Here is a 25962-nt window from a genome sequence, read left to right on the forward strand (position 1 = left end):
ATTATAGCAGGTATTCATCTGCCAGCCCCTCTCTGCGCCATCAGACCCAGGCTCAATCTCATTAGAGCCAAGAACCTAAAATTAATATCAGTAATGAGAGGACACAAAGTTATTAGCAGGGAAAGAGTTTCGTGAGCAATGAGGATGTAGTGTTAGGATACAACCAAGCAGATCAGGCCTGGAGAACACAACCCCAGGGCTCTGCCTGCCTCTCCTCGCCCCCCTCCTCACCCAGAACTCCTATGACCTGAAAGAAAGCTGGTTAAAGCAGCTGAACCAGCAGAAAAAACTTTGTGGTTTTAGCTTGGTTTCTCTTAACGTGCTCACCCCAAAGCCCAGATGAATTTCTGATAGCAGGAGGAGGCAACAAAAGGATGATTCCTTCCATGTTCAGACTAACTCAGCGGGTACAAGAGGGGAAGGCTGAAAGCTGGGCTCCTCTCAAAACCAGGCAGCATTTAGATGTGCCCACTTGCAAGGCCAGGACACAGCTGAGTGCTGCTGAATAACCATCCCTTCACGGCGCCAACGGGGCGCGAGTAACGCTACAGCATGGCTAGCTTCTTCACAGCTCCTCCTGGCTCAGGAGCCAGACTGCACAGACTCATCTATCAAAGGGAAGAGAAGAGAATCCCTCGCATTTCTCCCTCGCTGGGGCTGTCACAAGCAGGAAGAAGCACCATCCAGCCAGATTTCTAAAGTAACTTATTTCCTGCAGCTCCGAGTCCCGCTCCAAGAGCAGCGCTGGATCCAAAGGCACAGCTGTTCCTCCCAGGAAGGCTGGTAAAGGAAATGAAGTCTGAAGTTTAGAGGAAAGGTATAATCCACAGTGATAGCAGCTGCTCTGTCTGGGTCACTTGGGATTTAAAATACTCCATCATCAGCTTTGTAACAAAATGTTTTGCAACGGCGTGGGGATTTTTTTATATATATATATAAAATTTTAGCACAGTTTTGTTTTCCTAAAAGCCAGGAGTTTCACGCTGGCTACAGACAGACAAGTGCAGACAACCCGAGCAAAAGTTTCCCTTGTTGCCTCTGCCAATCATATCTGGCCTTCTAACACCATGAGCATCCCAGATATTGCAGGGAAGAGCACTACCCAGCCAAAGCAGGAAGCCAAATGTCTACTACAAACCAAGTGAAAATTACCACGAGAAACTCCAGACATATGGTATGAACTGGATTTGAACCCCAGCTCTCAGAACTGCTACATCATTGTTTACTCTTCCATCACCATAACTGTCAATTAAGTCACTGTCAAGTATTTGTTCCATTATCACACCGACATGTCAGGACGCAAACACAAGAGCTCTGCAGGGCAGCCAAACACCGTCATTAAGAATAAAATTCAAGAAAAGAACAAAAAAAGAGGCATTTTTCCTGCTTTTTTCTTTTTTGTGGTGGTGAATCTGTTGTAACGTGCTGGAGTTTAGAGCCACAAGAGAGCAGCAGCTCGGTTCCTGCCACGCTGACACACGTCACAGCCATCTCTTCGCTCAGAGCCGAGCTACACAAGGCACTGTGCTTGGTTTTTACCATCAGACAGCTACAGCACAGCAGTAATACACTGTGCAAGTGTTGAGGGTTTCCCAATGCACCGAAATACTCAAAGACTTCAGACACAACCAACCAAACAGGAAAGGACGTGCTCATGGACCAGAACCAAGGGGCTTCTGCCACTGGATGGGAGTGACCCACAGCTCACACCAACTCAGTTCAAGGGTCCACACAGAGGGAAGGGGACACAGGATCCTTCCCCTCCATCTCAGGGAGACAAAGCCCGAAAGGGAAGAGGAACTCTGCCCAGATGCCATGAAAAAATAAAGCAGGAATCAGAAGGAGGGGTTTTCTTCTTTATAAGTAATTAAACCTGCTAATGAGAGGAACAGGGATGGCATGATGGCTAACTTGAGCCCTCATCAACCTGAGAGGTTACCTGACAGCACTGTGCACAGGCTGTGATCCCAGCTGCTGCACAGTGACATGCAATGTCTCACAGGGTGTGACACCCACATGGGTCCCCTACAGCTGCACAAAAGCCTCCACAGAATCCAGGCAGCCCTGCACCTTCCTGCGCTTCGAAAAGGAGAGGATGGAGAAGTTCCTACTGCTAACGCCCGGAGCAAAGCTAGCTGTGTAGGGAGGCATTCCTATCCCTTCATTAGCAGGACTATAAAACCAGTTAGATCATGCAGTCACTTTCCCTCTGCTTCAGCAGCCGTTATCCTTAGTTCCTCCTCACCAAAGAGCCGCCCCGGTCACCTCACCGATTCCCAGAGCGCCGGGAACGGGAGGCAAAGCGAATCGCAACGAGGAGACGCAGCCCCAGCCCACGCAGCCGAGGTGCAAAGCGTCCCTACTACAAACCAACTCAAAATAAACTTCTCCCAACTGGTAAGCGTAGCACTGCTTTGCTAAAAGCATTATAGCCTAGTCAAATAAATTCCATTCATAAGAGCTGAGATATATATTGATCAGCAAAGCTTAAGCAGGACTCATCTGAATGCTGGCCAACTAGCGATCGCTGCACTTTTAGTACTCCGGGAGCGCCAATTATTACTCATGAGTTCATGATGTTTTCTTCACCTTCCTGTTGAAGAGATTATTTAAGACCTCAAATCACTTAACTGGATTGTTTTGTCCTGTTATGAGTCATCCACAAATTCCAAGGCACCATTAGGTTCTCCTTCAGGAGCAGCAACCGACTCCCCAGATTGCCTCAGCTATAAAATTCTGAGGAAACGGGGTTATAAAAATTACACACATACTCAGACCTCTGCCCCAGATGTCTTCTGGAATTCACGTGAAAGTGAAAAGCTCTCACCGTGTATAAACCACCCTGAACCTGCGCCTTCCGCCTCAAAAATCCTCTCTGGGGCACCCAAGAAGAGCAGAGCAGAAACTCCAACTTGTGCTGAGAAAAAGGCTGGGCACAGGGCAGGATGTAGTAGCTTTACACAGTGTGATTTTTTTTAGTTATTGCCATTTACTTCTGGTTTACACCAGATGGGCTTTGTGTAGCGATGCTTCTTTAGGCACTATCTGCATTTAGCCGCCCCAAAAACCGAACTGACACCGACTATTTGGGGTTCCAGGGCAAGAACCAGGTATGAACGTGCCCCACAGGGTTAGACCAAGTAATAATCATAGTAAACTGGTAAATAATAACATCAATACACAGGCTGACACGCTGTTTGGAAACAGTCTGCTATTTCTGGTGAACAAAGGTTTGCTGTTTAAAACTCAACAGTCGCCGCCGAGCGAAGTAAAAACAGGATACGGCACAAGCCGAGCCTTAAAATAGTGCCTGTTCTACAGAGCTGAGCTCCACCGCCGGGCAGAGCGCCAAGCGAAGCTACACACCAACCCAACCTGAGCTGCGCTGCTCTTCAAAACAAACCAGCTCCCGTGGCACTCCTGCACACACCACCCTGCTTCTGGGAGAGGGCTGTAAGGAGAGGCGGGCGCCGGGAATCCCCACGGGATGCAGGGGTGAGGATGGATGGTTATTTGACAGCCAAGTGATTCTCTGCCTCCCCTGTACATTTAAATCTAGTGCCACGCTCTCAAAAATCGGTTTATTTCCATGATCACTAGTTGCTAACGAGGCACTTTAAGGAAACACTCACTCTGAGCAGGCCAGAGTAGCTGTCTGCTGGTTGGAGAACAAGAGAGTCCAGGCTCAAGCGCTGTTCCTAAACCATCCCCACTCCTCCTATTGAAACGCCTCAGAAAAGGATGAAATAAAAAGCAGAGATGCCCTCATTAAGCATGATAAAAATAGCTTTTATGTTCCATTTTTTATTTTTAGCTGAAGAATGAAAATTTGGTTATGTAACCCTACAAGTTTGGTACAGGAGGAGACAAGCAGGGCACGCGTGGGGCGATGGGGAGGCACCGAGCTCTGCGTCGCTGCTGGCCACAAGCACGGCTGGTTCGGTTACAAACCAAGCAGTACAGGGTTAAGCGTGTGGCTTCACCACTGCCAAGGCAGGGAAAGTCATTTCACCATGGCCTGAGGTGGCCCACGGTACCATTTAACCACCACGGCCTCCGCAGCGCGTCCTCCTCTCTCCACCAGCCCGCCTCACAGCTCAAGGCACTGCTCGAGGCTCTGACGCTGAGGCACCAGCCAGTTCCCAGGTATTAACAATACCTGCCAGCACAGGCAGACTTCTTCGAATGCAAGAGGCTCATACACCACCATCACTTCCCTGCACAAGAGGAACGGGAATCTAATTACAACGAGCCGGTCGATGAGACATCGAACGCGAGTCGCTGCCGGAAACCTGGGCAATACTCAAGGTGTTTGGTCTTCACTCTTCTGTCAGCAGCAGAGAAACGCCACGGGGGTGGCAAGGGGGAACAGGGTCTCGTGGGACAGTCATTAAAAGACCGCAACGAGGATGAGCCTTATCCCTTGTGGGTACAGACAGAACAAGGAGACACCCAGTACCACCAGCCCCGTCACCGGTGCCGGCCGAAGGGACGCCAGGAAGAAGGCGAGGAAAGGAGGTGGTGACAAGTCAGTGAACCCAACACTTGCTGCCTTCCCTCTGGCCACTGAGGTTGATTTTTTTCCCCCTGTAATCAAGCTTATGGCTGTCAGAACACCACTGAAGGACTGGAGCTACAACAGGGTTCTGCAGAGCTGCTTCTACAACAGGTCCGGAGAGGCACCGGCGCACAGAAAGGCAGGTCACAGCCACTGAGATGCTTCCCGAGCCAAGAACTATCACCATCTGCCTGAAAATACATACATTTCGGGAAAACAACTCAAATTCCCTCCCCTTGGAGACCTCAGCTGTCCAAGGTAAATAACACTGACATAAATAGTTAACGTCTGGGTATCAAAATTAATTGAAAGCTCACCTAACAGAACTGCAGCCTGACATTAATGCATCTTACTACTACACAGCGGTAAGCAACCACCCAAAAACACACAAGCAGGTATCCCAGCAGGGATATCAGAGAGGGTATTTTCCCAGTCATCAAGAAAAGCCACAGACTGAGCAGGCAAGAAAGTAAAAGACACTGAGAGAACTCTGCCTGCACACTACAGACTTCAGCCAGGGACCGTGAAGCGCTGCACAATGATTACTGAAGCCCAAAGCCACAACACATCGCTCCACTCCCCTCTCCTGCATTATTTAAGACCCAATTTCTTGTGGGTGTGTGGTGTTGTTGTTTTATTGCAAAGGATTGTTCTGGTACAAGGGGAAGAATTTTCAGTTCCCAAGAAATAATTTGCAAAACAAGCCTATTCTCAACACTCAGTTAGGACGTTGTAATTTATGAGGTACCGATGAGGTCATCCCAAAACACCCCCCCTTGACAAACAGGCTTTTGCAATGCTGTTTGGCTCGGCGGGGAGCAGCGGCGATCCCGGCAGGAATCTCACTCCTGGCTATCGCTTACACAGCACAAACCCCTCGGATCAAAGCACGTGCTGAACGTTAACTCCCACGCACCAGCAGACACGCTGATCTTAGCTAATGAGTTAATGAGGGCTCACAAGCTCGGCTGCCACCTCAGGTTTACACCGAAGCCCCCCCCGGGACCGCATCTGTTTGTGGGGATGCTGGTAGTTCAGACTAGAAGCAGGAGAGGGAAGCAGCACTGAGGTGCCACCAGTCACAAAATGAACACTGCCACAAGCTTATGTTCACTACAAGAAAAAAAAAACCTACCAGATTTTTGACAGTTTGCTTCTTTTCACCCACTTACTCCATCCTGTCAGCTACCATATATCCTTGACTGCAACGCAGCAGCTACTCCAGCACATCCACAAAAGCACCAGGGGAAAATTCCAGCCCTTGCAAGGGGAAATGCTGTTTCTAAAGAGCAAAGGTTGGGTTGGGTTTGGCTTTTTGAAGATACAGCATCACAGTGGCTGAGAAGGGCCCCGCAGTACACCTGAGGTGCTGCAGCAGGCACAGAAATACTGATGCCAGCGTGGAATGTACTGCTGGAGACAGATCGATGCTGTTGGGGAGATGGACAGAACTGTTATAACGCAGCCCACGAACACACTCCTTTGCCATGAGGGACAGGTCATAGAAACCAAAGACAAATATTCAGCTTTTAAGACGTTTTGCTTCAATCCCCATTGACTGTTTTTGAGAAGATGCCTACTTCTGGCCAAGTCAGTGCTTTACTACGATGAAAGCCTCTAGAAATACTCGATAGTTCTTACAGTACAACTTCCACCTCTGTTTAGAGCAGGAAACTGCTAAAGCTCACTTCAAAGAAACCCCAAACCCATCAGTTTAATACGGTCAACCCCTGACACAACCCACGGCGGGGGCTGCCACGCCGGAGCTCGCACGGCGCGGCGCTGGGCAGCCGCAGGAGCAGAGGAACACAGGAGCTTCAACGTGCACAGTGCTGCTGCCTCAGCAAAGAATTGGGGTCTTGATGCTGATAAGGCACAGGATGCCTCCCCACTACAATCAATGACATCAACACATTGATTATAAAGCTGCAAAGAAAGGGCTAGTGGCAGACGCAGCGGTCTGACGAACGGCAGAGTAAGAGACGTGCTGGTTCCAAATCAGCATGGGCAACCCCAGCTGGTTAGGGAAATAACAACACAGCTTAACTGGTTAAAAAACCCCAACATCAAATGAGAAGTTATCTGATTGAGAAACCTAACGACAGTTAAAACTGCTCTTCACCACCACATCTTTACACCACCACGGTACGGGCCTTCCAGGGGGTGTACAGAGCTCCAGGGATGTTTCCCCCTTGTGCTACTTACAGAGCAGCTCCTTTGTGCCTGGCCTGGCAGGCACCCAGGAAAGCTTGCACACAGGCCACACGCCTACTACAGTCACTCTTCAACCCTACAGCTGCTTGAAACACACTTCAAGGGAGGACTCCTGCTTTGTGGACCATCACCTTCCCTGCACAGGGGATGCCCAGCCCAGCACTGCCCCCCCCAACTGATGCCAGCGCACACCGGCACACCGACCGCATCAACTCCTCCTCCTGACTGATGGTCTGGCCACATCCCTAACTCCTGCGAGGTCTGCAGCTCCTCCAGTCGCAGCTCTAACTCACTGCTACACACTTCAGTTTGGAAATACAAGACCAGGAAAATCAGTATCTGGCCCTGAAACTTGTCAGGATCTTACCTACAGGCAACGCTGACCTCCGCAAGAAGGGCTCTGCGGCTCGGCAACTCCCTTTGAAGGGAAACTCCAAATCACCCTCAGAGGCTCGGAAGAGCAGACTGTACGTAATCTTGAGAACATATTCTCTTACTAAATGAGTAGCAGCTATAAATGCACGTTACTGCAAATGTTCTCTGGTGCTGAAGCTGAAGACAACTTGAAACGCAGCACACCGAGTTCCACACATTCATCCTGGGAGCTACAGCTCAGACACTGACCTGTACTGAGGTCCAGTTGTACCTCAGCCTGACGTGCCTCGGACCCTTCGGAGCTCCGCTACAGCATCAGAACAGACAGACTCAGCTGCTGCACAGAAAGAGACTCTGTCCCAGAGCTCAGGGAAGCGGCTGTGGCACGTGGTAACAATGGAATCGGAGCACAGAAGTCATCATCTCCTTTAAAACCAGCCCCAAAACAAACACACCAGCAACCTGGCAGGGTTCAGCAGAAGGGAACTGCCACCCAAGCGTGCGAGCTCTCCAGCACGGCGTATCACTCCCGTGTTTACCTTGGACAGCTCAGGCGAGTGAAGGGCAGCAGGAGAACAGAGATGCTTTGTGCCCCCCACGGCAGCTCACCTCTGCCTTCTCACTCTCTGATCTACAGGGCTCCTTTCAAAGCATTCATGGTGCTGCACCATTATTTCAGCACCTTCAGCAGCCTGTGTGTGGCTAAAGAAGGAGGATAGTCACGGCTGGAGGTGCAGATGCTGCGATGGGGGGAGCGTGTCAGCAGTCTGGAAACCAAGCGACCTGGTTCCCTGTCCTGCTCCAGCAGAGAAGAGAGGAAGACCATGGGTGAAGCCTAAACAACACATCTCTTGGCCTGGGAACATACACATATAGGGGCCAGGCCCTGTATTTGGAAGAGCAGCGAAGAAAAACAGTGTCTAGAGCTTGAAGTCAGTATGAACTTTTGGAGAGAAAGCCCAGTGCTACCAAACCGACCCAAAGCACTGCCAGTGGGAAGTGTCTGTCCCTGTGCTGGGAGGGCTCAGTCCTGACTCTGAGGCACCCCTGGAACATCTTTCAGGCATTCATAAATACCATTTCTAGTCAGGGATTTCTTCTTTATCCAGTTATTTAATGAAAATACGCTGAAGGAACTAGGAAACATCACGACACTGTGTCACCATCAGCAGCGTCTCCCGATGTAACTCAGCTTTAAACACTGCTCTGCACACTGTCTGCATCCAACAACCACCTGTGGACGGACAAAGAGACTTTCTGATCTCTTCCCCAGTCAGCTGGAAGAAGTAAAGGAGTGAGTGTCTCACACCAAGTGCCCATTTTGTTATGGGGAGGTGTGTGCCTGTCTGTGTCCTACACACGTGTGGACACAAACTCTGGGGGTTCTACTTGATTTGTGTTTCATTTCTCTTCAAACAAAGGGCTACGTGTGCCCTCAGGGTATATTCCACTTGAGAAAAACCTCAAGGAAAAGGGGATCTTTGTATTAAAAATCTCCAGGTTCAAGTACAAACATGGACACTTTGTTCTTAGCAGAGTTTGCAGGGTCTGGGAAAGGCAACACACAGACACACACAACTTCCCATGGCACCTGAAAATGCACAAGCAAACCCTGTCACTGCACCAAGCACGGACTGACCAGGCACTGAACGATGCACTTCACAACGTGGAAGATGAATTCTGTGCCACTGAGGGAGGCAGAGGGGTTAGTAGTAAAGATGCTCGCTTGAGAAGCACCGTTAGTAGCAGCTCACTGAGACACCCTCTGCGATCGGGGGGCTTTGTGTGTGGGAAAAGGCTGTGTAAGTGCAGGAAATCTGCAGGAAGTTTCCAAACATCACCATTAACCCAGTTTTCCTTCCCTGTTGCTGCTCCAGTAACACCAACATCAGCTCAGCTCTGCAGGCAAGTGGAGCTGGGGGGAGCCAGGGGCTGGCCAGCTGGTTGGAGCTGGGGAGTTTATTGGTTTGGGTTTGGTTGGGGGGGTGTTTCTGGGGGGGTGATGTATCTTTTATATTTTAGATAAGCTTGTAAGGTCCATAAGAGGGAGCTCAAACACAGCTCCAGCCCAAATCCATCAGAACTAAGTGACTTTAAGGATATATATCAAAAAAACAACCCCAGAAACCTGAGGAGCTGAAGGAGAGCCCCACTTCAAATGCAGCTCACCAGAGACACTCGGATCTTCCTTTAAAATCCTACGTTCTGCAGCATTGGAAGAGCTGAAGAGCTCAGCACTGCCTGTGCCATCCTGCATGTTAATGTTTCGTTAATTACTGTCTTAAAGGGCAGCCACAGGCTTGTGTGAGCGAACACACGCCAGGTACAACAGAAATTGAGAAGGGCCTGGTACACAACCAGCCTTTAACCACTGAGATCGGTGCAGCTCCACACTGTCACGCTTCCCATGAAGACAGGGAAGCAGCAGAAGCACAAGGAAAACACCAGAGCCAGTGCCACACAGGGAAAAGGGGGAAAAACACCCTCCCCCTCTTCTCACCCACTTTGTTACTATGGGACTGGCAGAACTCTCTGGATTATAAACACCAAGGTCCCACTCACAAGGCAATTAAGCAGCTCCAGCGCTTCTATGGGCCACCCACCTCCACGGCTCTTCCCAAGGTCTGTGTCTCCCAGAACAGCTAGAACCTGTTCTTGAACTGGCCAGCTGCACGAGGCTCTGCTGCTCCTGGGGACAGGGGACACTCCTGAAACCAAAGCCATTTATTTGTCAAATTGATTCTTCTTTTTTCCTTCCCCCCCACCCCCCACCAACAGTGAGTGTGGATGGAGAAAGGAGTTGGTATCGTGCTGTGGTTTGTCCTGGGCACAACAGACACACCCTGATTTGAGAATCTCAGATGGGCCAAAGAGGATAACCAGGTGGGAGATCACCCAGCTCCAAAGGAGCGCGGGGTGCACGGAACTGGTGGAGCAGTTCCCTGCTCTGCTAGGACCAGTAACTAACAATAAACCAGACACGAGGGTAAACACTGCAAAAAAAGACAATTACTAGGAATGAAAAGGCAGCAGAGATGCTGGGCTGCTTCCACAAACTGAGCCAAACGCGTCTCCGACCCAGCAGCAGAGCGCTGACTGCCAAAGGAGAAGGAGAGCAAGAGGCAGAGCTGCGCTTTAACCCCTCTGTGCTGTCACACTGCACCCAGAACACGGATGAAATCATGGAATTCAGAAGAAAAAGCCTACAAAGCAGACATTTTACTCAGCTGGTTGGTCAGTGTTTCCATCACTTCAGTACCCAGAGCGCTCAAGCAACTTATTCATCGTGGGTCCTCTGCTCAGCACTGGGTTCTTGAGAGTAAAATGGGTTTCCCTCTGGGAAGCCTGGGTTAGGAGCGCTCAGAGTGGGGGGGAAAACAACCCAAACCAAACCAACCCCCTGAATTAAGACTCCAATTCATCCCGTGGAAGGCGAATGCTGAACCTGAGAGTTAAGGACAACCTGGAACTGCAGACTTCAGGAACTCTGGCTCTGGAGAACATCCAGGTCTGGAGCAGCAGCCAGGGACTGACCATCCAGAAAGAACCCCAAGAAACAAGACGACTCCAGCGACTGCAAGAGTCTCTTAACTTGACCTCCCTCCACTCTCAGCCAACTCCAACAGCAGCATCCTCAACGAAACACCAACAGGGAGCTGGGCACGGCCGCCTCGGCCTCGCACCTTCCCCGGCGGGGCCGAAGCCGCCTCACCTTCCTGTTCCATCCCACCGGCAGCCCCGGGATTCAGAGCAAATATTGACCCTGTGGCTGGCGGGGAGGGATGAAAGGAAACGTTTTACAGCCGCCGCTGCCCTGTCCCCGCTCCTGGGAGGGTCCGGCCACAAAACCAGACCGGAAATTTTCCTTCAGCGGTCAAAAGAACAACAGAAAAGGCCGAGGGGAGGAGGGGGGGAGCAGCAGGGACCCGGCAGCGCGGCCGCTGCGCCCCGAGTCTCTGCTGATGGGCTCCGAGGGGTCACCCGCGCCCCCGGGAGGGTTGGGGAGCGCGGCAGCGCCTCGGCACCCGAGTGTAACGGGGACGGCAGCGCCCGCCGCTTCCCCCGCAGCGGGGGAGCCGGGGCCTGGGCAGCGAGATGCTGCGGAGGGAGGGAGGGAGGCCGGGACCCCCCGCGCCGGTCTGGGCCCGGCCCCCGCTGACAGCGCAGGGACCCTTCCCCTCACTCCTCCGCAGGCCCGGCCCGGGGGAACCGGCGGGGACGCGAGGAGCTGCCCGGGCCTGCCCCGCGCTCACATCCCCCCGCCCGGCGAGGAGACCGGGGGCCGCCTGCCCGCCGCCCCCCGCCCCTCACAGCGCGGCACCTGCCGCCCCCGCCCGCCGCCCCGGGCCGCCCGGCGGCAGGTGCCGCTCTGCGGAGGACGCTCCGGGCCTCGGGCCGCCGGGGAAGCGGGAGCGAAGCGGCGGGGGCGGCGCGCGGCCCCCCGCCCCGCAACCGAGGGCGCCGCCCGCCCCCGCCAGGGGGCGCCGCCCCGCCCGCCGCGCGCCGCCGCTGCCCCGGGGCCGGGGGGCGCCGCGGGGACCCGCCCCTCCCCCCCTCCCAACCCCCTCCCCCCCCCCCCACTCCGCCTCCCTCCGCCGGGGGCGCGCGCCGGGCAGCGGCGGCGGGGGCGCGCGCGGGCGCGGAGGGGGGGGGACGGGGACACACACACGGGGCCCGGCGCCGGCGGCTCACCCGGTGGGCGCGGGTCAGGCTCAGGTCCTTCATGACCTCCTCGAAGGCCGCCGTCTCCTCCGCCTGCTTCTGGTTGTGCAGCGCGATCTTCTCGCTGAATTTCCGCGGGTTGTTCGAGGCCGCCATCTTCCCCCGTCCGCATCCCCCTCCCCGCGCCGGAGGGGGCGGCGCGCATGCGCCGGGCGGGCCGACCGAGCGGGTGGAAGGGGGGGGGGGAGGCGGCGGCAAGGCGCTTGCGCGGCGGCGGCGAGGGGCGGGAGGGGGCGGGTGAGGGGGCGGAGGGGCGCATGCGCCGAGGGGCCGGCGGCGCGCGCGCGGGAGGAGGCGGCCGGCGGCGCGCATGCGCAGCGGAGGGGGCTTCCCCCGGCGACGTGCGCGCGGAGGCGGCTGCGGGGTTGGTTGGGGGGGGGGGGGGGGGGGGGGAGGCGTGTGTGCGGCCGCCCGCGCGCCCCGCCCCGGGCTCGGTCGGTGTGTCCGGGGCCGCGCCGGGCCGGCTCCGCGCCTGGAGCTGCCCCGCAGCCCCGGGAAGCCGAAGCGGGAGGCTGGCGCAGGCCGCCGGCGGGTCTCTGACCGGGACCCGGCTCTGCGGGGCGGCCCCGCGGAGGGGGGTCCCGGCGCCTCAGGCCGGGGGGAGCGGCCCCTGTCGCCCCGGAGCGGCCGGGAGAGCGGAGCGAGCCGCGGGTCCCTCACGACTCGGGAGTTGCGGCGGCCCCCGCTCCGCCCCCGCTGCCTCCCCGCGCCCTGAGCCCCGCGCGAAGCCCGGGGACCGCGGCGAGGCCGAGGCGCCGTTCCCGGGGGGCTCGGGGGGAGCCGCGGCCCTTCCCGAGCCGGCTGGGTGCGCTGGGCAGCGGAGCGGGAGATGCCGCCCTGGAACATCCCGGTGCCGGCTGCCCGTCCCTCTTCCCGGCTCCACGGCAACGCCGCCACAGACCCCTTTCCTTTCCCCGGGGCCGTGCCCGACCCAGCCACGCACATGGGCTGGGGTGACAGGTGACCCGGCCGGGATGGGAGCAGTTCCAGCCCCCAGAGCCCCTTGGAAACACAAGCCGAGGCTGCCAGGCCGTTGGTTCCATCAGAGGGGTGCACAGTGACACAGGACAGAAGCATCAGGCAGGGGTAAATCCCGACAGTAACTACCCAACACCCACACGCTGCCCTTTACACTTCACAAGGCCACAGATAAAGGGACAGACAGACACACACACACACACACCCCCCCCCCTTCCTTTGGTGCTCACCCCAGTCACCAAGCCCTGTCATGCTTGGGCAACCAGAGCAGAGGAATTAACCTGCTCTCACTTCCACAGCCCCTGGCCTCGGTGCAGTCGGTTTACCAGCCCTTTACAAGCGTTTCCTGCCCACGTACAAATGAGAGATGATAATTATCCGCTGCTGCAAGGCCGTTGGGGACGGACGGATGGAACTCACTCAGTTCAGCAGCTGTTGGGATGAGCGGTGGCCACAAAGTCACGTCCCACCCTCAGCCCCAGGTGCCAACTTGGCACTTAAAGCCTCCAGCGTGGTAGGAGATGCCACCAGTCAAGCAGAGCTGGGAGTTCAGAGCCCATCCAGGCCCTGGCAGGAGCAGCCCTTCCCCTGTCATTCCTGACAGATGTTGGGCTAATCCCTTCGTTTCTCACCAGGGATACACACCCGGCATGTGGGGCAGTTAAATACCCCCTGGCTGTACACCAACAGCACGTGACCTGCGGGATGGGGCTGTCAGGCTAAAAGCACATCAATCACCAAGATGTAACACCCAGGTACCCGTTTGCCACGCTGGGTCTGCTTGAGAAGAGAGACAATGATAGAGAATTTGTTGAGCTACCCCAGGGTTTAATACCGTAGGTGGGAATATCACACACAGAGACCCGGCCGCCGCGCCGCCTCTTCGGCAGCAGCAGGAGATGAAGTGTCTCAGATGGACCTTGATAAATTCTCTCTTCTGGATCTCCCTCCACGGCTGCTCCTCGGGGGTTGGCAGGGAGGGAATGCAGATGGCTGGGTGGGGGGAGTGGGGAGGGAAGGGGGGGGTTACAACTTCCTCCCTTCTATTGTTTGGCCTGTGCAGCTTTATCAGGCTGAACGTGCACCCCAGCCCCTGCTCCTGTTCTGAAACCCACCAGGTTCCCAGCACTTGGCACAACAAACTTCACGACACCACGACTCTGTTTGCCGAGTTGCTCCTGGAATTCCTCTCCACCCCCCCTCAAGGCTCCAGGTTTTGGGGTGTGTGATGGGGGGTGGGTCTGGACGGCTGCTAAGTGCATGACCCAGCAGACAGTGTAAATCTTGACTGCATTAAGGCATTGGCAGGGAGACACCCCAGCCGGGTGCCAGGTTTCCTCCTTCCTGCACCGGAGGAGACGTGCCAGCGTTTGACAAGGCAGGATGAGCTCATACCCTGAGTGTTATTTATGTCTCCATCTTCACCTTGAGCACATATGGGCCACGTGAGAACAACCTGATCTCACTGAAAGCTGGGATGGGATCCCCTGGGACAGGGGCTCTGTCTCCCCCAGCCTCCCAGGCGCGTTAGTACAAACTCTCTGGTAACAGAGTCAGCTTCTCCCTGAAGCCACCACGGAGCCACCGGAGCTGCTGCGTGGGGCAAACAAACCCCTGACCCAGCAGATGCAGCCCAGAGCAGGCGGGTGGCGGGAGGAGGTTGTGTTTACTCATCGCTTGTTTGTTATCCTCTGGGTCCTCTGGAATGGCTCTGGCAGGGAGCAGAGACCCAGCTACTTCCGTATCGTCCCTCGGAGGCTCCGGAGGGAGGTGTGAGGTTGAACAACTTGCACAACAGCAGAGATCCTGTGCCTTGATCGACACATGAGCTGACATTTTTTTGCCTACAGCCACAAAGATTTCGATCTCTCACACTTCCTACTTAATGTTCCTGCTGACGTTCCCATTATCCTCGCAGAGGAATATCCACTGAAGGCCACAGAGTCCCTGGTTCCAACTGTTCTGAGCTCCAAATCCTGCTCTCAGGGGAAAAGCCTTCTCTTCTTTTGCTGGGAATTTGTGCCCATTCCTTCACCTGACCGTGTCCATGGGTACAGAGGGCAGTGAGAAGCACGGGGATTTCCCTCTCTACACCAGCTCATCACATCCCAGGAGCCAGCAGGAGCAAACCAGCCCCAGGCAGGCAGGACGCTGGGTTCTGCCCTCCACACCCATATTCCCACGTCACCCTCCCAGTTTATTTCTCTACTGTTCCCTTTACATTCTAAAATTACAGAAAGCAGCAAATTCTGACTGCTACACAGTGTTATTCTCCCTTCTGTGAGCTGCCTCTCCTGGTGCCCTGAAATACCCTGGCACCCACACAGAGGGCTCTGTTAGGGTTATATTTCCCAGCATCAAGGCTGGGCTTCATGCTCCACTGGAACAAGACCTATTCCTGAGATGCTCAGGTGATGCTGGGAGCCAGCACAGTGGCAGCTATTTTCTGTCTCCCCAAAGACAAGGCTGGGATGGGGGGCAGAGCGTTCTGTGTGGGGTTCTTCACAGCCAGCACCTGAAAGGGGAGGCACCAGGCAGACCCGTGCACTTCACTGAAACAAACAGGAAACTGGGAAATACTTTTTACCACTGAGAGATGAGAGCATCACAAATCAAACCGTAGATCAGGCGGAGCCGCACGGCATGGGGCAAGATGTTTCCTTCCCCAGCTTTCTGCCCAACCAGAGTTCAGAGAATCTGGGGACACTCTGCAGAAATTAGCAGAAAAGATTTTGGTTTAAACCTCACAGTTCAGCCCCAGAGATGTGCACAGGGAGGGTGACAAAGAGCAGGTTTAAAAGCCAAAGGGACTTATTTTTGCCAATGCTTCCTGGGCAATACAGGGTGGGCAACACTGGTCCCTCCTTCTACACCCAGCCAGGAACAGGGCACTGTGAGCCCCTCACCACTGGCTGGGGTTGGTGGGCTCCACAGAGCCAACTACCCACCTGCTCCTCTGTGCCTCCAGAAAAGTGTTTTCCCCAGAAGTCCCTTTTGGGCCCCTCGGATCGCGGCAGCGAGTCGTTCGCTCAACCTCTAATTGGTGTCCTGAAAGAGCCTCCGAAGGAATGCTACAGCTTGTTTTCCACTGGGAAAACGGGAGGTTCCCTGCTGGAAGCTGCAAGCCCTGGGCTGAAAACCTGCCCAGTGTCTGGCCCAGGACCAAGGGTTGCTGGGGTGGCTGCTCCTGGTGCAGCGAGGGGACACATGCGACCAACCAAAGCGGGAAGGACCCAGTCCTCCTTCCTTCCTCCTCTTACCCCCAATGAAACTGCAGCAGCAGCAGCCCCACAGCACACACCAGCCTCCCAGAAAGATTTGGGCACCAAGAGGAAAAGCCTGAAGCACAGAACAGCCCCGTAAAAAGGCTGCAAAGACACGGGGCAGCTGCCCCAGCCCACACAGCTCATGGGCAAACACACATGTGCTTGCACATGGAGAGTGTCTCTATTCATCCAAGACTAAACCTGACCCCCTTCTGTGGGACACGCTCTGATCTTCCTCCTGACACACAGCAAGGACATGCTGTTGGCATCAGGGAGCTGTCATCACCTGCAAACCCCGAAGCCTGTGGAAAGGGAGGTGCAGACACGCTAACGGCACCACGGGGCACATCTCTGTTCCAAACCTCAGTGAAATTCATACATTCCTTCTAAATCCAGTTGTAAACCACTATCCTTAGGGCACTAACACTGAATGCAAGTGCTGATTCTGCCAAAGAATAAATCTGCATCGGTAAGGAGGATCACATGGTTAAACAGGACCCCGGGCCATGGGGGAGGGAAGGGGGGAGGTAAAATGGAACAGGAGGCATTGAAAACTAATAACTGCACAGATTAGGAGCTTGATTACAAACATACACGTACAGGACTTGTTAGTGGGTTTTTCAAAGCACTGTGAGAGGAAGAGAGGCATCAAAGCCAGGGGGGACTGAGGCACAGGGACCAGCTCTGCTCCAGGTACAGCAGCGTTAACTGCAGCGCCGCTCCAGAGGACCTGCTCCAGAGAGGAAGCGGCGCAGCCAGCAGCAGCCTGGCTGGTGGCCTGCATAAACAAGCAAAGAAAGAGAGACAAGATTTTCATTTTTCAAGAAGCCACACAAACGAGTCCTTGCTAATTACGTGTCAGGGGCCTGGGTGTGAAACAGCAACTGCGAAGCCTCAGGGACCGAGCCAAGAACCTTTTGATTTGCTCTCTACCGCTTAGAAAACCTCCTGAAAACTTTTGCTCCCAGAGCTTTTCTACTTTCCACGGGCGAAGCTCACACGCTGCTCCGCTGCTGCCCTCCTGCAGGCCCCCCTCCCTCCCTCTTCCACAGAGTCTGTACCCTTTGTCTTACAATCTGAGGCTAATTTCAGGTTGTGCAGCTTAAACCAACAGCTGTTTCCAAGCTGGAAGCACATTTTGCCTTCGTTTTATGGAACAGGCGGTGTTGGAAAGTGCCTGAAAGTCATACCCACCCCACAAATAATTTTTTAAGCTTCTCTGTGAAACTCCCTGAAGTTGAAATATTAAAGTGAGAAGTGCCAAACCTGTGTTACTGAAACTCAGTTATTAGTTTGGAATGAGAAACAAAAGTCCTGGAGTCTGTGGGATGATACTGTGCCTACTCACCATTAAAATGCAGAGCAGAATCTAAGCTGTCTCTGTAAAAAATAACTTGAAGGGGGAGATGTCTGTATGATATATATCTGCGCTCCCAGGTGGAATCCAGGGTAGCTGAGCCCTCTTCAGAAGGCAGCGCTCGCCAGCGCCGCTCCCTCACTCGCCTGACATGCCAACAGACCCGGGCTAGACTGGAAATTTATTCAGCCACATTAACTTCTCCTGGTCCTTAAGTCACAAGTGATGAAACCTCATTCATTTATGCAAGCAACTGGAAGATTTATTGTAAATAAAGTTCTGCACATTACACAACTGGCTAAAAATCATAATTAGAGTTGCACTGGGAAACATGTTTTATTTATTCTGACAGTAGTCTGGCTTCAATAATCCTAGGATGATAAATGTCCCTGAAGTTTGCAGAGTTTCAGCAACTAAAGACCTTATCACAGACATGGAAGTGGAAACGTCTGACGAGGTTTGATGTGGCTTACAAGAGGTCTCGAGCAGTTCTGTTGCACAGCATCGTTTTAAATCAGCGCCGCGGTACTGAGAGCTGGTGGGAGTGCCTTCCTTCACTGTAAATCAAAGAAATTAAATTCTCCACTGCTGTTACAACTTCCAAGAGCTCGGTACCAGAGCTGGGACATGTCTGTGCGAATTAGCAAGGCTCTGGGATAGGGAGGAATGACAGTCGGCTTGCTGAGCCGACAGACCCTCTGGAGAAGGGTCAGTGACACCATTAATAGGATGCAGACATTCCCAATCTCTCGCCATTCTGCACCCTGCCAAGAGTTCCAGTCCTTGCTTTCTTTATAGTTTTAAGTACAATTTCAGGCCCATAAAACATCAGAGAAGACAGAAGCTATTATCCTGGCCATGACAGGAGTCCCTAATGGGACACGCACACCCTGTGAGTACCTACAGCTAACGATGCTGTGCTTTCACTGTTCCCCAGCTGTCCCAGGGTATTTCAGGATGGACCAGATCAGGTTTGCCCCCATAATGGTTATTGCTGCTCTGAGACTAATAACTGCCCCCGAGCACAGTCAAACTTTGATCTGGCTGTGCTCATTCCTGAGAGGAGCCCAGGCCACTTGCTCCTCACGCCGGGCATCCTGCGAAGCGCCTTCGTTTAGGGATGACGTGGAGATAATAATAAACAAAGGATCGTGTAGGTATGATGTGGAGACCCTCATCTACCTGTCAAGCTGTTGCACTACAGCAGAAGAGTCAAACCTGCTTATTTCTAACAGGCAGGTTACTCAGAGAACAGCCCAGAGCCCCAGAGACATACTTCACAGGGGTAAAGCAACCTTCCAATACGGATGAGATGCCCTTCCACAGGTACCTTGGCTAAATTTAGAACAGGTAGCCTGTTTCTAGCTCATGTTGTGAAGAGTAATTGTTTATATTGCTGTAGCCAGAACAGCCCAGCCACAACGAGCGGTGGCACACAGCAGTGCTTTGTCACAGGTCTCAGCGAGAGGATCCGGAAGCCTTTCCCAGGTTCCTTTTCCCAGGGGATTTCCTATTTCCACCCTCCTGACAAGCACACGTACCTCAGGAGCTGGAGGTGACAACGTAAAGCCTGGTTTCCTTATGAAGAGATGCCAACGATGGTCACCGCCCGGGCTGTCCCAGCCATCTGACGTGGTGGGGCTTATGAGCACTACAGCTGCACGTTCAGAAAGACACCGTTACTGGAGAACACCCAGAGCACCGACTGTCGCTGCAGAAACGCTTGTGGTAGGAAAATGTCAATAAAATAAGGACAAACACTCAAGTATTTCAGGAAGGACAGGATGGAGGAACGACACACCCCTGAGGGGATTAACCCTACTCCGCAGATAGAGCGGGTAGCCTTCCATGTGCTGCTGACCTAAGGGAGGGCCCTTTCCAATCAACATGTGGAAGCATTAAACCCCCAAACCCCATTCTTTGCACTTTGAAGCTCGTATCCAGTTACATCTCATCCTCTCAAAACACACTTGGTATCTGCCAAGCCTGTTCTGGAGTGTTTCTAGCTCCCATGCCAGACCAAATGAGGAGAGAATGGAGCGAATTAACCGCCTCGGAGCTCGGACACGGAGCCTGCCCGCTGACTTCAGCACATTATACCACCAGAAGTACTTCTCATTGATTTATTATTGGCAAACCAGCAGGTAGATAGGAACAGAGGGAACCAGGCATCCAAAATTCAGAATGCAAAGGTTAACCACGGGGCAGGTGCCCTCACCACGACAGACCCAAAGGTGCTCTGATTACACTGATGGAGAAGGACATCGATGGAGCTCATGCTCTCCACAGCCCCGCTCGATGGCTCGTTAGCAAAGCAGACATCACATCCCATCTCTCAAGGTTACAGCACAGGATTTATTCAATGGCAGAGTGCAGGTTTCTCGGCAAAGAGGAGTGCACACATCAAAACCAACCCCCTCCAGGTACAAAACAAAGCCCTTGGAACAGAATACCTGATAGAAGGAGAAACTCTGAATTCCTTAATCAGTCAAACTAATTAGAAAAGAAATGGCTTGGAGGAGAGGAGAGTTCAGGAAGTAACAGTGTTCTGTGTGGTGAACACAGCCTGTACAAAAATGGCAGAGTCAGCTTAAAATTAAACCTCTTCATTTCAAACACCCACTGGCAACAACAACCACAACCACCACAACCCCGTCCCGTTGGGACTCCGATCATATCGTGACACTGAGTATCTTATTTACACATCAAGGGATGAAACCTTCAGGCGTGTGACCAAGTAGCACCCACCTCCTGTTACAGTACAGGGTTTGGATGAGCCTGTAGTGGCGGAGCAGGCGGGATGGCAAAGGTCTTCACCAGGAACGCCGGGCGCTCTCTGCCGTAGTTGCCCCGGGAGCAGCCCCAGAGCTCTTATTGCCAGGAGAGCCAAAGGAACGCTTGGCAGTTACAAGAACCAAGAGTGAAACTCCCCCCGTTGGCAGGGGATCCAGCTATGGACATGGCTTCAGTGCTGCAGACTCGGGGTGCCCCGATTAGGGGGGAGTTTCTGGGCTAGAGTCTGACGCTGCGACCCGGAGGGGCCGAGGAAGGGATCTGCAGTGCAATCCAAGCAACGAGGGACCAGCAGAGACCAGAGGCGTGCAGGGATAAGCACTCCCCTTTCGGGAGAGGGGGAGAAGAAAAGAAGTCACCTTTGCAAAGTGAGAACAGACTTTCGTCCTGCGAGCACCTGAGCTCCTGCAGCTCCCACTGTCCCGTTATTGCTTCTGGAGGTCAGAGTGTCGGACAGGTTTTGGTTCTGTTTGTTTGCTATAAAACAACAGAGCGACACACAATGATTTTCAGAGCTGTTAACAATAAAAAAAACCCACACCTGAACTCCTTGAAACATACCACAGTACTTAGTTACTCCTGAGCTGTTTGCAATGTGTAACAGTGCTAAAAAACTGAAAAGTTGGCAAAATGCACCCACCCCCCCCCCAATCAAAAGAAAGAGGGAAAAAAAAAAAAAGAGAGAAGAGCTTTTTCCAGCTGTAACATCTGTTAAGTCTAACTAGCTGACAAGTGCTTCCGATGGAACGCGCCTGCCAGAACACTACACAGGAGGAGGAGGGACTTTATGGAGGAGGGAACACAGGCTATTTTTCTCCTTCCCTCGCCCACAAAATGCACAATACCGTTTGCAAACAACAAAGAAACAACACAGCATCCTGTGAACATGCAACATGGGGCGACTGCACGGGCCGGCGCCGCCGCGCGGGGTTATCTCTGGGTGGTTACCTGCGGCAGTATCACAGGAGCACAGGCTATCCCAGCAAAGGACTCTGGAAAGTGCAGGTCCCTCTCCCACTCATCGGTTTCCGTGTTGTACACCTGCACAATGCTGGTGACATTGTTCAGATGCCAGTTGTACCCTCCTACAATGTAAATCTTTTTTTCTAGCAAACAGCAGCCGGCTTCCGACTGCCCTGCGCGCATCGGGCTCACCGTGGTCCACTGGTCTGTCTCGGGCACGTAATATTCCACAGCCAAAACATCAAAGCAACGGTCAACGTGGTCCATGCGGCCTCCCAGAGCGTAAATCCGGTTGTTGGCACTGACCATGGCATGCAGCACTCTGGGTTCGTTCATGGGGGTTTTAAACTCCCACTGATCCACAGCAGGGTCGTAACAGTGCAGGGCTTTTTTGTCTTCCACCGAGATGCCATACCCACCTGATATGTAGAGTTTGTCTCCTACCGTGGCCCCCGCGTGCCCCCACGTCCTGCGTTTCAGGGAGCAGACGTAAGTCCACTCGTTATTTTTGGGGCAATACTTCTCTACGGAGGCCAAGCTCCCCGAGCGGTTCCTGCCGCCGGTGGCGTACACCATGCCGTGCAGGACGTTGAGCTGGAACTGGATCCTGCTCTCCTGCATGGCCTGGATGCGCAGCCACTGGTTCAGGTGCGGGTCGTAGCGGTAGCAGATATCCACAGCTCCCTCGCCGCTGCGGTACTGCAGGTGCTGCCCTCCCACGATGTAGACGAAGTTGTCGAGCACGGCCACGCAGGAGTGGCTGCTGCCCACCTCCATCTCCGTCAGCTCCTTGAACTGGCGCACGCTGGCGTCCGGCAGGTAGTAGACTTTGCAGCTCACAGTGCGGTCGTTGTCGGTGTAGGGGGTGCCGCCGAAGGTGATGAGGGACAGGACGTCGGAGCGGATGGTGGTCCGGGGGGACTGCATCTCGTGCTGACGGAAGGGCAGGATCTGGTAGTTGAACGCCTCCAGCAAATACTGCCGGCACAGGACGTCTTCCACCATGATGTCCAGGGTCTGGACGCTGTCCACCAGCTCCGAGGATTTCATGAGCGGGAAGCGGATGTGGCAGAGCACCTGGCTGGCGTTGGCACGGCGGGTCGGGTCATACTGCAGCCAGCGGACGGCGGCGCGGAAGAGCTCTATTTCACTGCAGCTTTTCAGCTTATTGCTCTGCAAGAAGAACACGAGGCGCTCCAGAGGCAGGTGGAGGAAATCCTCCTCCTCGGAGATCTGGAGGAAGTGCCGAAAGGTGAACGCGTCCACCGACTCCTTGAGGGACGCGAGGCTGAAGGTGGTGGCCATCTGCCCGATGTTGAGACACGTTTCCACGCTCATGGCAGACTTGAGAAATTCTTCGCAGAGCTCCACGACAGGCACCATCTGGAGGAAGACGGCAGCTCCCAGCACGTCCTGAATGCAGTCGAGATCCAGGGTTACCTCAGCGCTGTAGGCGAAGTCTATGATGTGCCTCAGTCCCTTTGCAGATACACCTTTCAGTTCGATCACGTCTTGGCTGGCTTCTCTCATCCCGCCCGTGAACATCGCCCTGGAGGTCAGGAACACAAAGAAAGATTTTCCCCCTTTTTAAACACCCATAAGATGATGCATCGCTTCAGAGATTGGGGTTTTTTAAACATACTGATTCTCTTAGGGAGGATGGGGAAAGGGGGGGATGCAAATCAAGGCTAAATCTCTGAAGTCAGGATAAATTAGAGTATGCAGCTACTTACATAAAGCTTGCATGAGAAATAACATTAGCTATCACAAAGTGAAGGTTTTCAATCTGGCAGCATAAATAAGAGTGGTTCACAGGACAAAGCTTCGAGGTGTAGAGCTACCAGAGCAGGGAGCATAGTACACTGGACATGAATCCCATAGTCAACAACCAAAGGACACAACGGGAGGCAGAGATCAGTAACCACACCCTAAGGAGTTACAGCCCGCAGGATTTGTGAGCACAAAGAATACACTTCAGGACAAACCTGCATGGAGGAGGTCTGAGATCCTCAGGGTTTGCCAGCAGCAGCACCCATAGGCAAAGGTTTCAGCCCATTGTATCATAGCCTAGCTAGGAAAGGGCTTAAAGATTACAGATGCAACACATCTTAGGAACAGCTCTGGTAAACACAACAGAACCTCCCTCCAAGGCTGCTCCCAACGCCTTAAGAAAAGAGGAGTTGCAGCCACTTCAGACACCGTCTGTCATGTCGCAGTGTGACGGCAGGGGGCTAGCAGGCAATTAAAAAAACCAGAGAAAGAGAAGATTTGGTTACAGCACAGCTGCAAGCACATCAGTTGACCAGGCCACGCAGAGATTAGGCCCTAGATCACCTCCTTGGGAGGCTTCTAAATTCCACAGGAAGCACACACTGCGCCAAGGGCTGCACAGACATCTCGTAAACCGCTCCTCTAGACCGGCGCTGCACTCCCCAGCCACGGGCCCGTGGGCGTGGTGGGGACCTGGCTGCACATTTGGGGGTCGTGATGGGGACCTGGCTGCACATTTGGGGGTCGAAACACGTTCACAGTACGTTTCAGCGGGTTCTGTTGTATATGGGTAGCTCGGGGGCAAAGGCTTGCACTCGTGTAGTAGGGGACAAGGGGCAGTAGGGCAGTTCTGGGGAAGCCAGAGTCAAACCAGGTTGTTGGAAGAACCCTGGCATGGAGCTTGGTCACTCACTGCCCTCGTACACACAGCCCAGTGAGGCCACAGATGGTCATTGAAAAGGACCTTTTCAACTGCTGGCAAGTTTGGGGCAGGGTTTTCCTGCCATCAGTAACCTACTCACTCTCACTGGAGAGGTAGCTGGGCTGTGGAGGCACGGTGTCATCAGAGCTGCCCTGGGAAGTGGTGGAGGGGCAAGTTAGGCAGAAAAAGAGCTGAACAGACCCTGCTCTTCTGCATCAAGGCAGCACTGAAGGACTATCTTGGGAACACTGTCAAAAGACAGGAGTTCCAAGTTTCCTGTCCACACCAGGCTAGAAAAGCTGCTGCCGTCCAGCATAAACCCCCGAAATCCTAAATGACCTAAAGAAGGAAATATCTGCACATGAAATCAGCTTTGTGTAACCGAGTGACCAGCAACTCTGCTCGCAATTATCCGCCCGTGTAGCGGATGAGAGCACGCTGCTGCAATCCCCTGCAGATCCCCTGCCACAGCCCAGCACGCTGCCCTGATCCCTGCCCCAGCGGACCCGCAGACATATGTGTGCTCAGGCATTAGCTGTGCAGAGCTGAGCGTGCAGGAGGGGAAGAAAAGCATCGTTGTTGCCACGATGAGGACAAATCATCAGCTCGAAATGCAATCCCTTTGAAAGCGGTTCGGTTCCAGCCTGCTGGTTATATAAATGCCTCAGTTTCACTCTTTTCCCCTCCCCCCTCCTGCATAAACCCAGAGTATTTTCAAAAGCTAGATTATTCTGCCGTTGTTCCCCAGGACAACCTTCCTTAGCACCACAGAAGTTATAACAAGAAACCTACTCAGCAATTACATTTTGACAGTGAAAACACACTGGCAGTGGCACTGCATCCAGCATTTATGAATACAAATAGTGCTATTAGCATTTGGTGGGAGATCAGCTCCGTCATTAATTGCATGCCTGTTGGGGAGAGCGATAAGGCTGGAAGGTTTATGTTACCAAAGGGAGAGAGAAAGGAACAGCCTAGAAAATCTGCGTGTACATTAAGACAGACATCATGGGAGCTGCTGAAGAAATGGGTGAAGGGATCCAGGAGAGATGCCAGGGACACTGGGAAAAGGGATCCAGGAGAAATGCCAGGGACACTGGGAAAAGGGATCCAGGAGAGAAGCTGAGGGACACTGAAGTCCCTTGCTCTCGGGTAGCTGTTCAGCAAACCAGACCACTCAAGTCAGGAGGGACCCTACATGTCAAGGGGTGTCAACCCCCCTTGAACAGCCCTTCCCACCCACCCCTGCAGCAGCCTCCGGACTAGACCACCACCCAAGCAGAGTTCTCTGCTGAAGAACCTCCTCCAGACCTTGCCTCCAACATGCCCCTCACTGGCACTGCCAGAAAAGATCCCTCTCTCACAGGAGTCATTCCCAGTCAGAGAACCCTTACAAGGGAGCTGGCCAGAGGTGAGACAGGTGAATACCTATTTCCACTTAAGACTGATGTTCCCACTCAGCAGTTGGCTCACTCTGCATTAATTTGGCTGAGAAAACTCATCCCCATGCTTTGGTTTTCAATCCACACACAATGGGACAGTTCTCCTGGGGAATGCACACACACACACACAACCTCACACCCTTCAGCCTGTGAACAGTGAGCACTGCAGACAGATCAGTGGTATTTAAGGAGAACAGGAATGTATTTACACCGGGCACCATGGGTTCAAGGGGATGACTCATGTCAGAGCCCTCTCTGCCACTTCACAATCAGCTCAAGTAGCTCCAGGGCAAAAGCCTGTTTCCTGCAGCAGGCAGAGCACCTACCCCTGTGCCCAGGTGGGTTCAAGACCTGGGCTTGAACTCACATCTTGGCCCAGGGGCTGGAGTTTAACCAACTTCATCTGTGGGCAGAGGGGCTGACTCTGAGCCTCTTCGTGCCCACAGGCAATCCCACCGAGGTCTGTGGGGCAAACTGTACCCCCAGAGGGCTGTGTGTGTGGGGGTGATTTCGGGGTATGGTGGGGAGGTCGGGGTGGGGGAGGATGGGGAAAACAGAAAACTGACGGGAAAGGTAAAAATGCCTGCTTCCCTCTCAGATTC

General features: G+C 53.8%; 2 protein-coding genes across 3 annotated transcripts in view; both read right to left on the reverse strand.

Annotated features, from left to right (window-relative positions):
* The window catches only part of CRTC1 (CREB regulated transcription coactivator 1), a gene marked incomplete at its 5' end in the record, with an annotated part of 37978 nt that extends 26013 nt beyond the window's left edge, over positions 1–11965 (reverse strand). For both annotated transcript variants that reach the window (XM_084276310.1, XM_084276309.1), the window contains one exon: positions 11840–11965. In XM_084276310.1, coding sequence (XP_084132436.1) covers positions 11840–11965 — 126 coding nt within the window. The remainder of the gene's footprint in view (positions 1–11839) is intronic.
* Positions 11966–19694: 7729 nt separating this feature from the next.
* Positions 19695–22775, reverse strand: KLHL26 (kelch like family member 26). The gene is made up of 2 exons (XM_084276165.1): positions 21212–22775; positions 19695–20740 (listed from the first exon to the last, which is right to left on the reverse strand). Exons 1-2 carry the CDS (start codon positions 22769–22771, stop codon positions 20705–20707), a joined length of 1596 nt encoding a protein of 531 aa, XP_084132291.1. The 5' UTR covers positions 22772–22775; the 3' UTR covers positions 19695–20704.
* Positions 22776–25962: the final 3187 nt, after the last annotated feature.

The sequence above is a fragment of the Gallinula chloropus genome (genome assembly GCF_964237585.1).
Source record: "Gallinula chloropus genome assembly, chromosome: 28".
In the NCBI taxonomy this organism is placed as follows: domain Eukaryota; kingdom Metazoa; phylum Chordata; class Aves; order Gruiformes; family Rallidae; genus Gallinula; species Gallinula chloropus.

Coding starts and splice junctions, on each gene's coding strand:
- KLHL26 (XM_084276165.1), bottom strand. CDS start 22,771: ATGTTCACGGGCGGGATGAGAGAAGCCAGCCAAGACGTGATCGAACTG. Junction 20,741..21,211: donor CTCCTGTGATACTGCCGCAG/GTAACCACCCAG, acceptor GTTGTTTTATAG/CAAACAAACAGAACCAAAAC.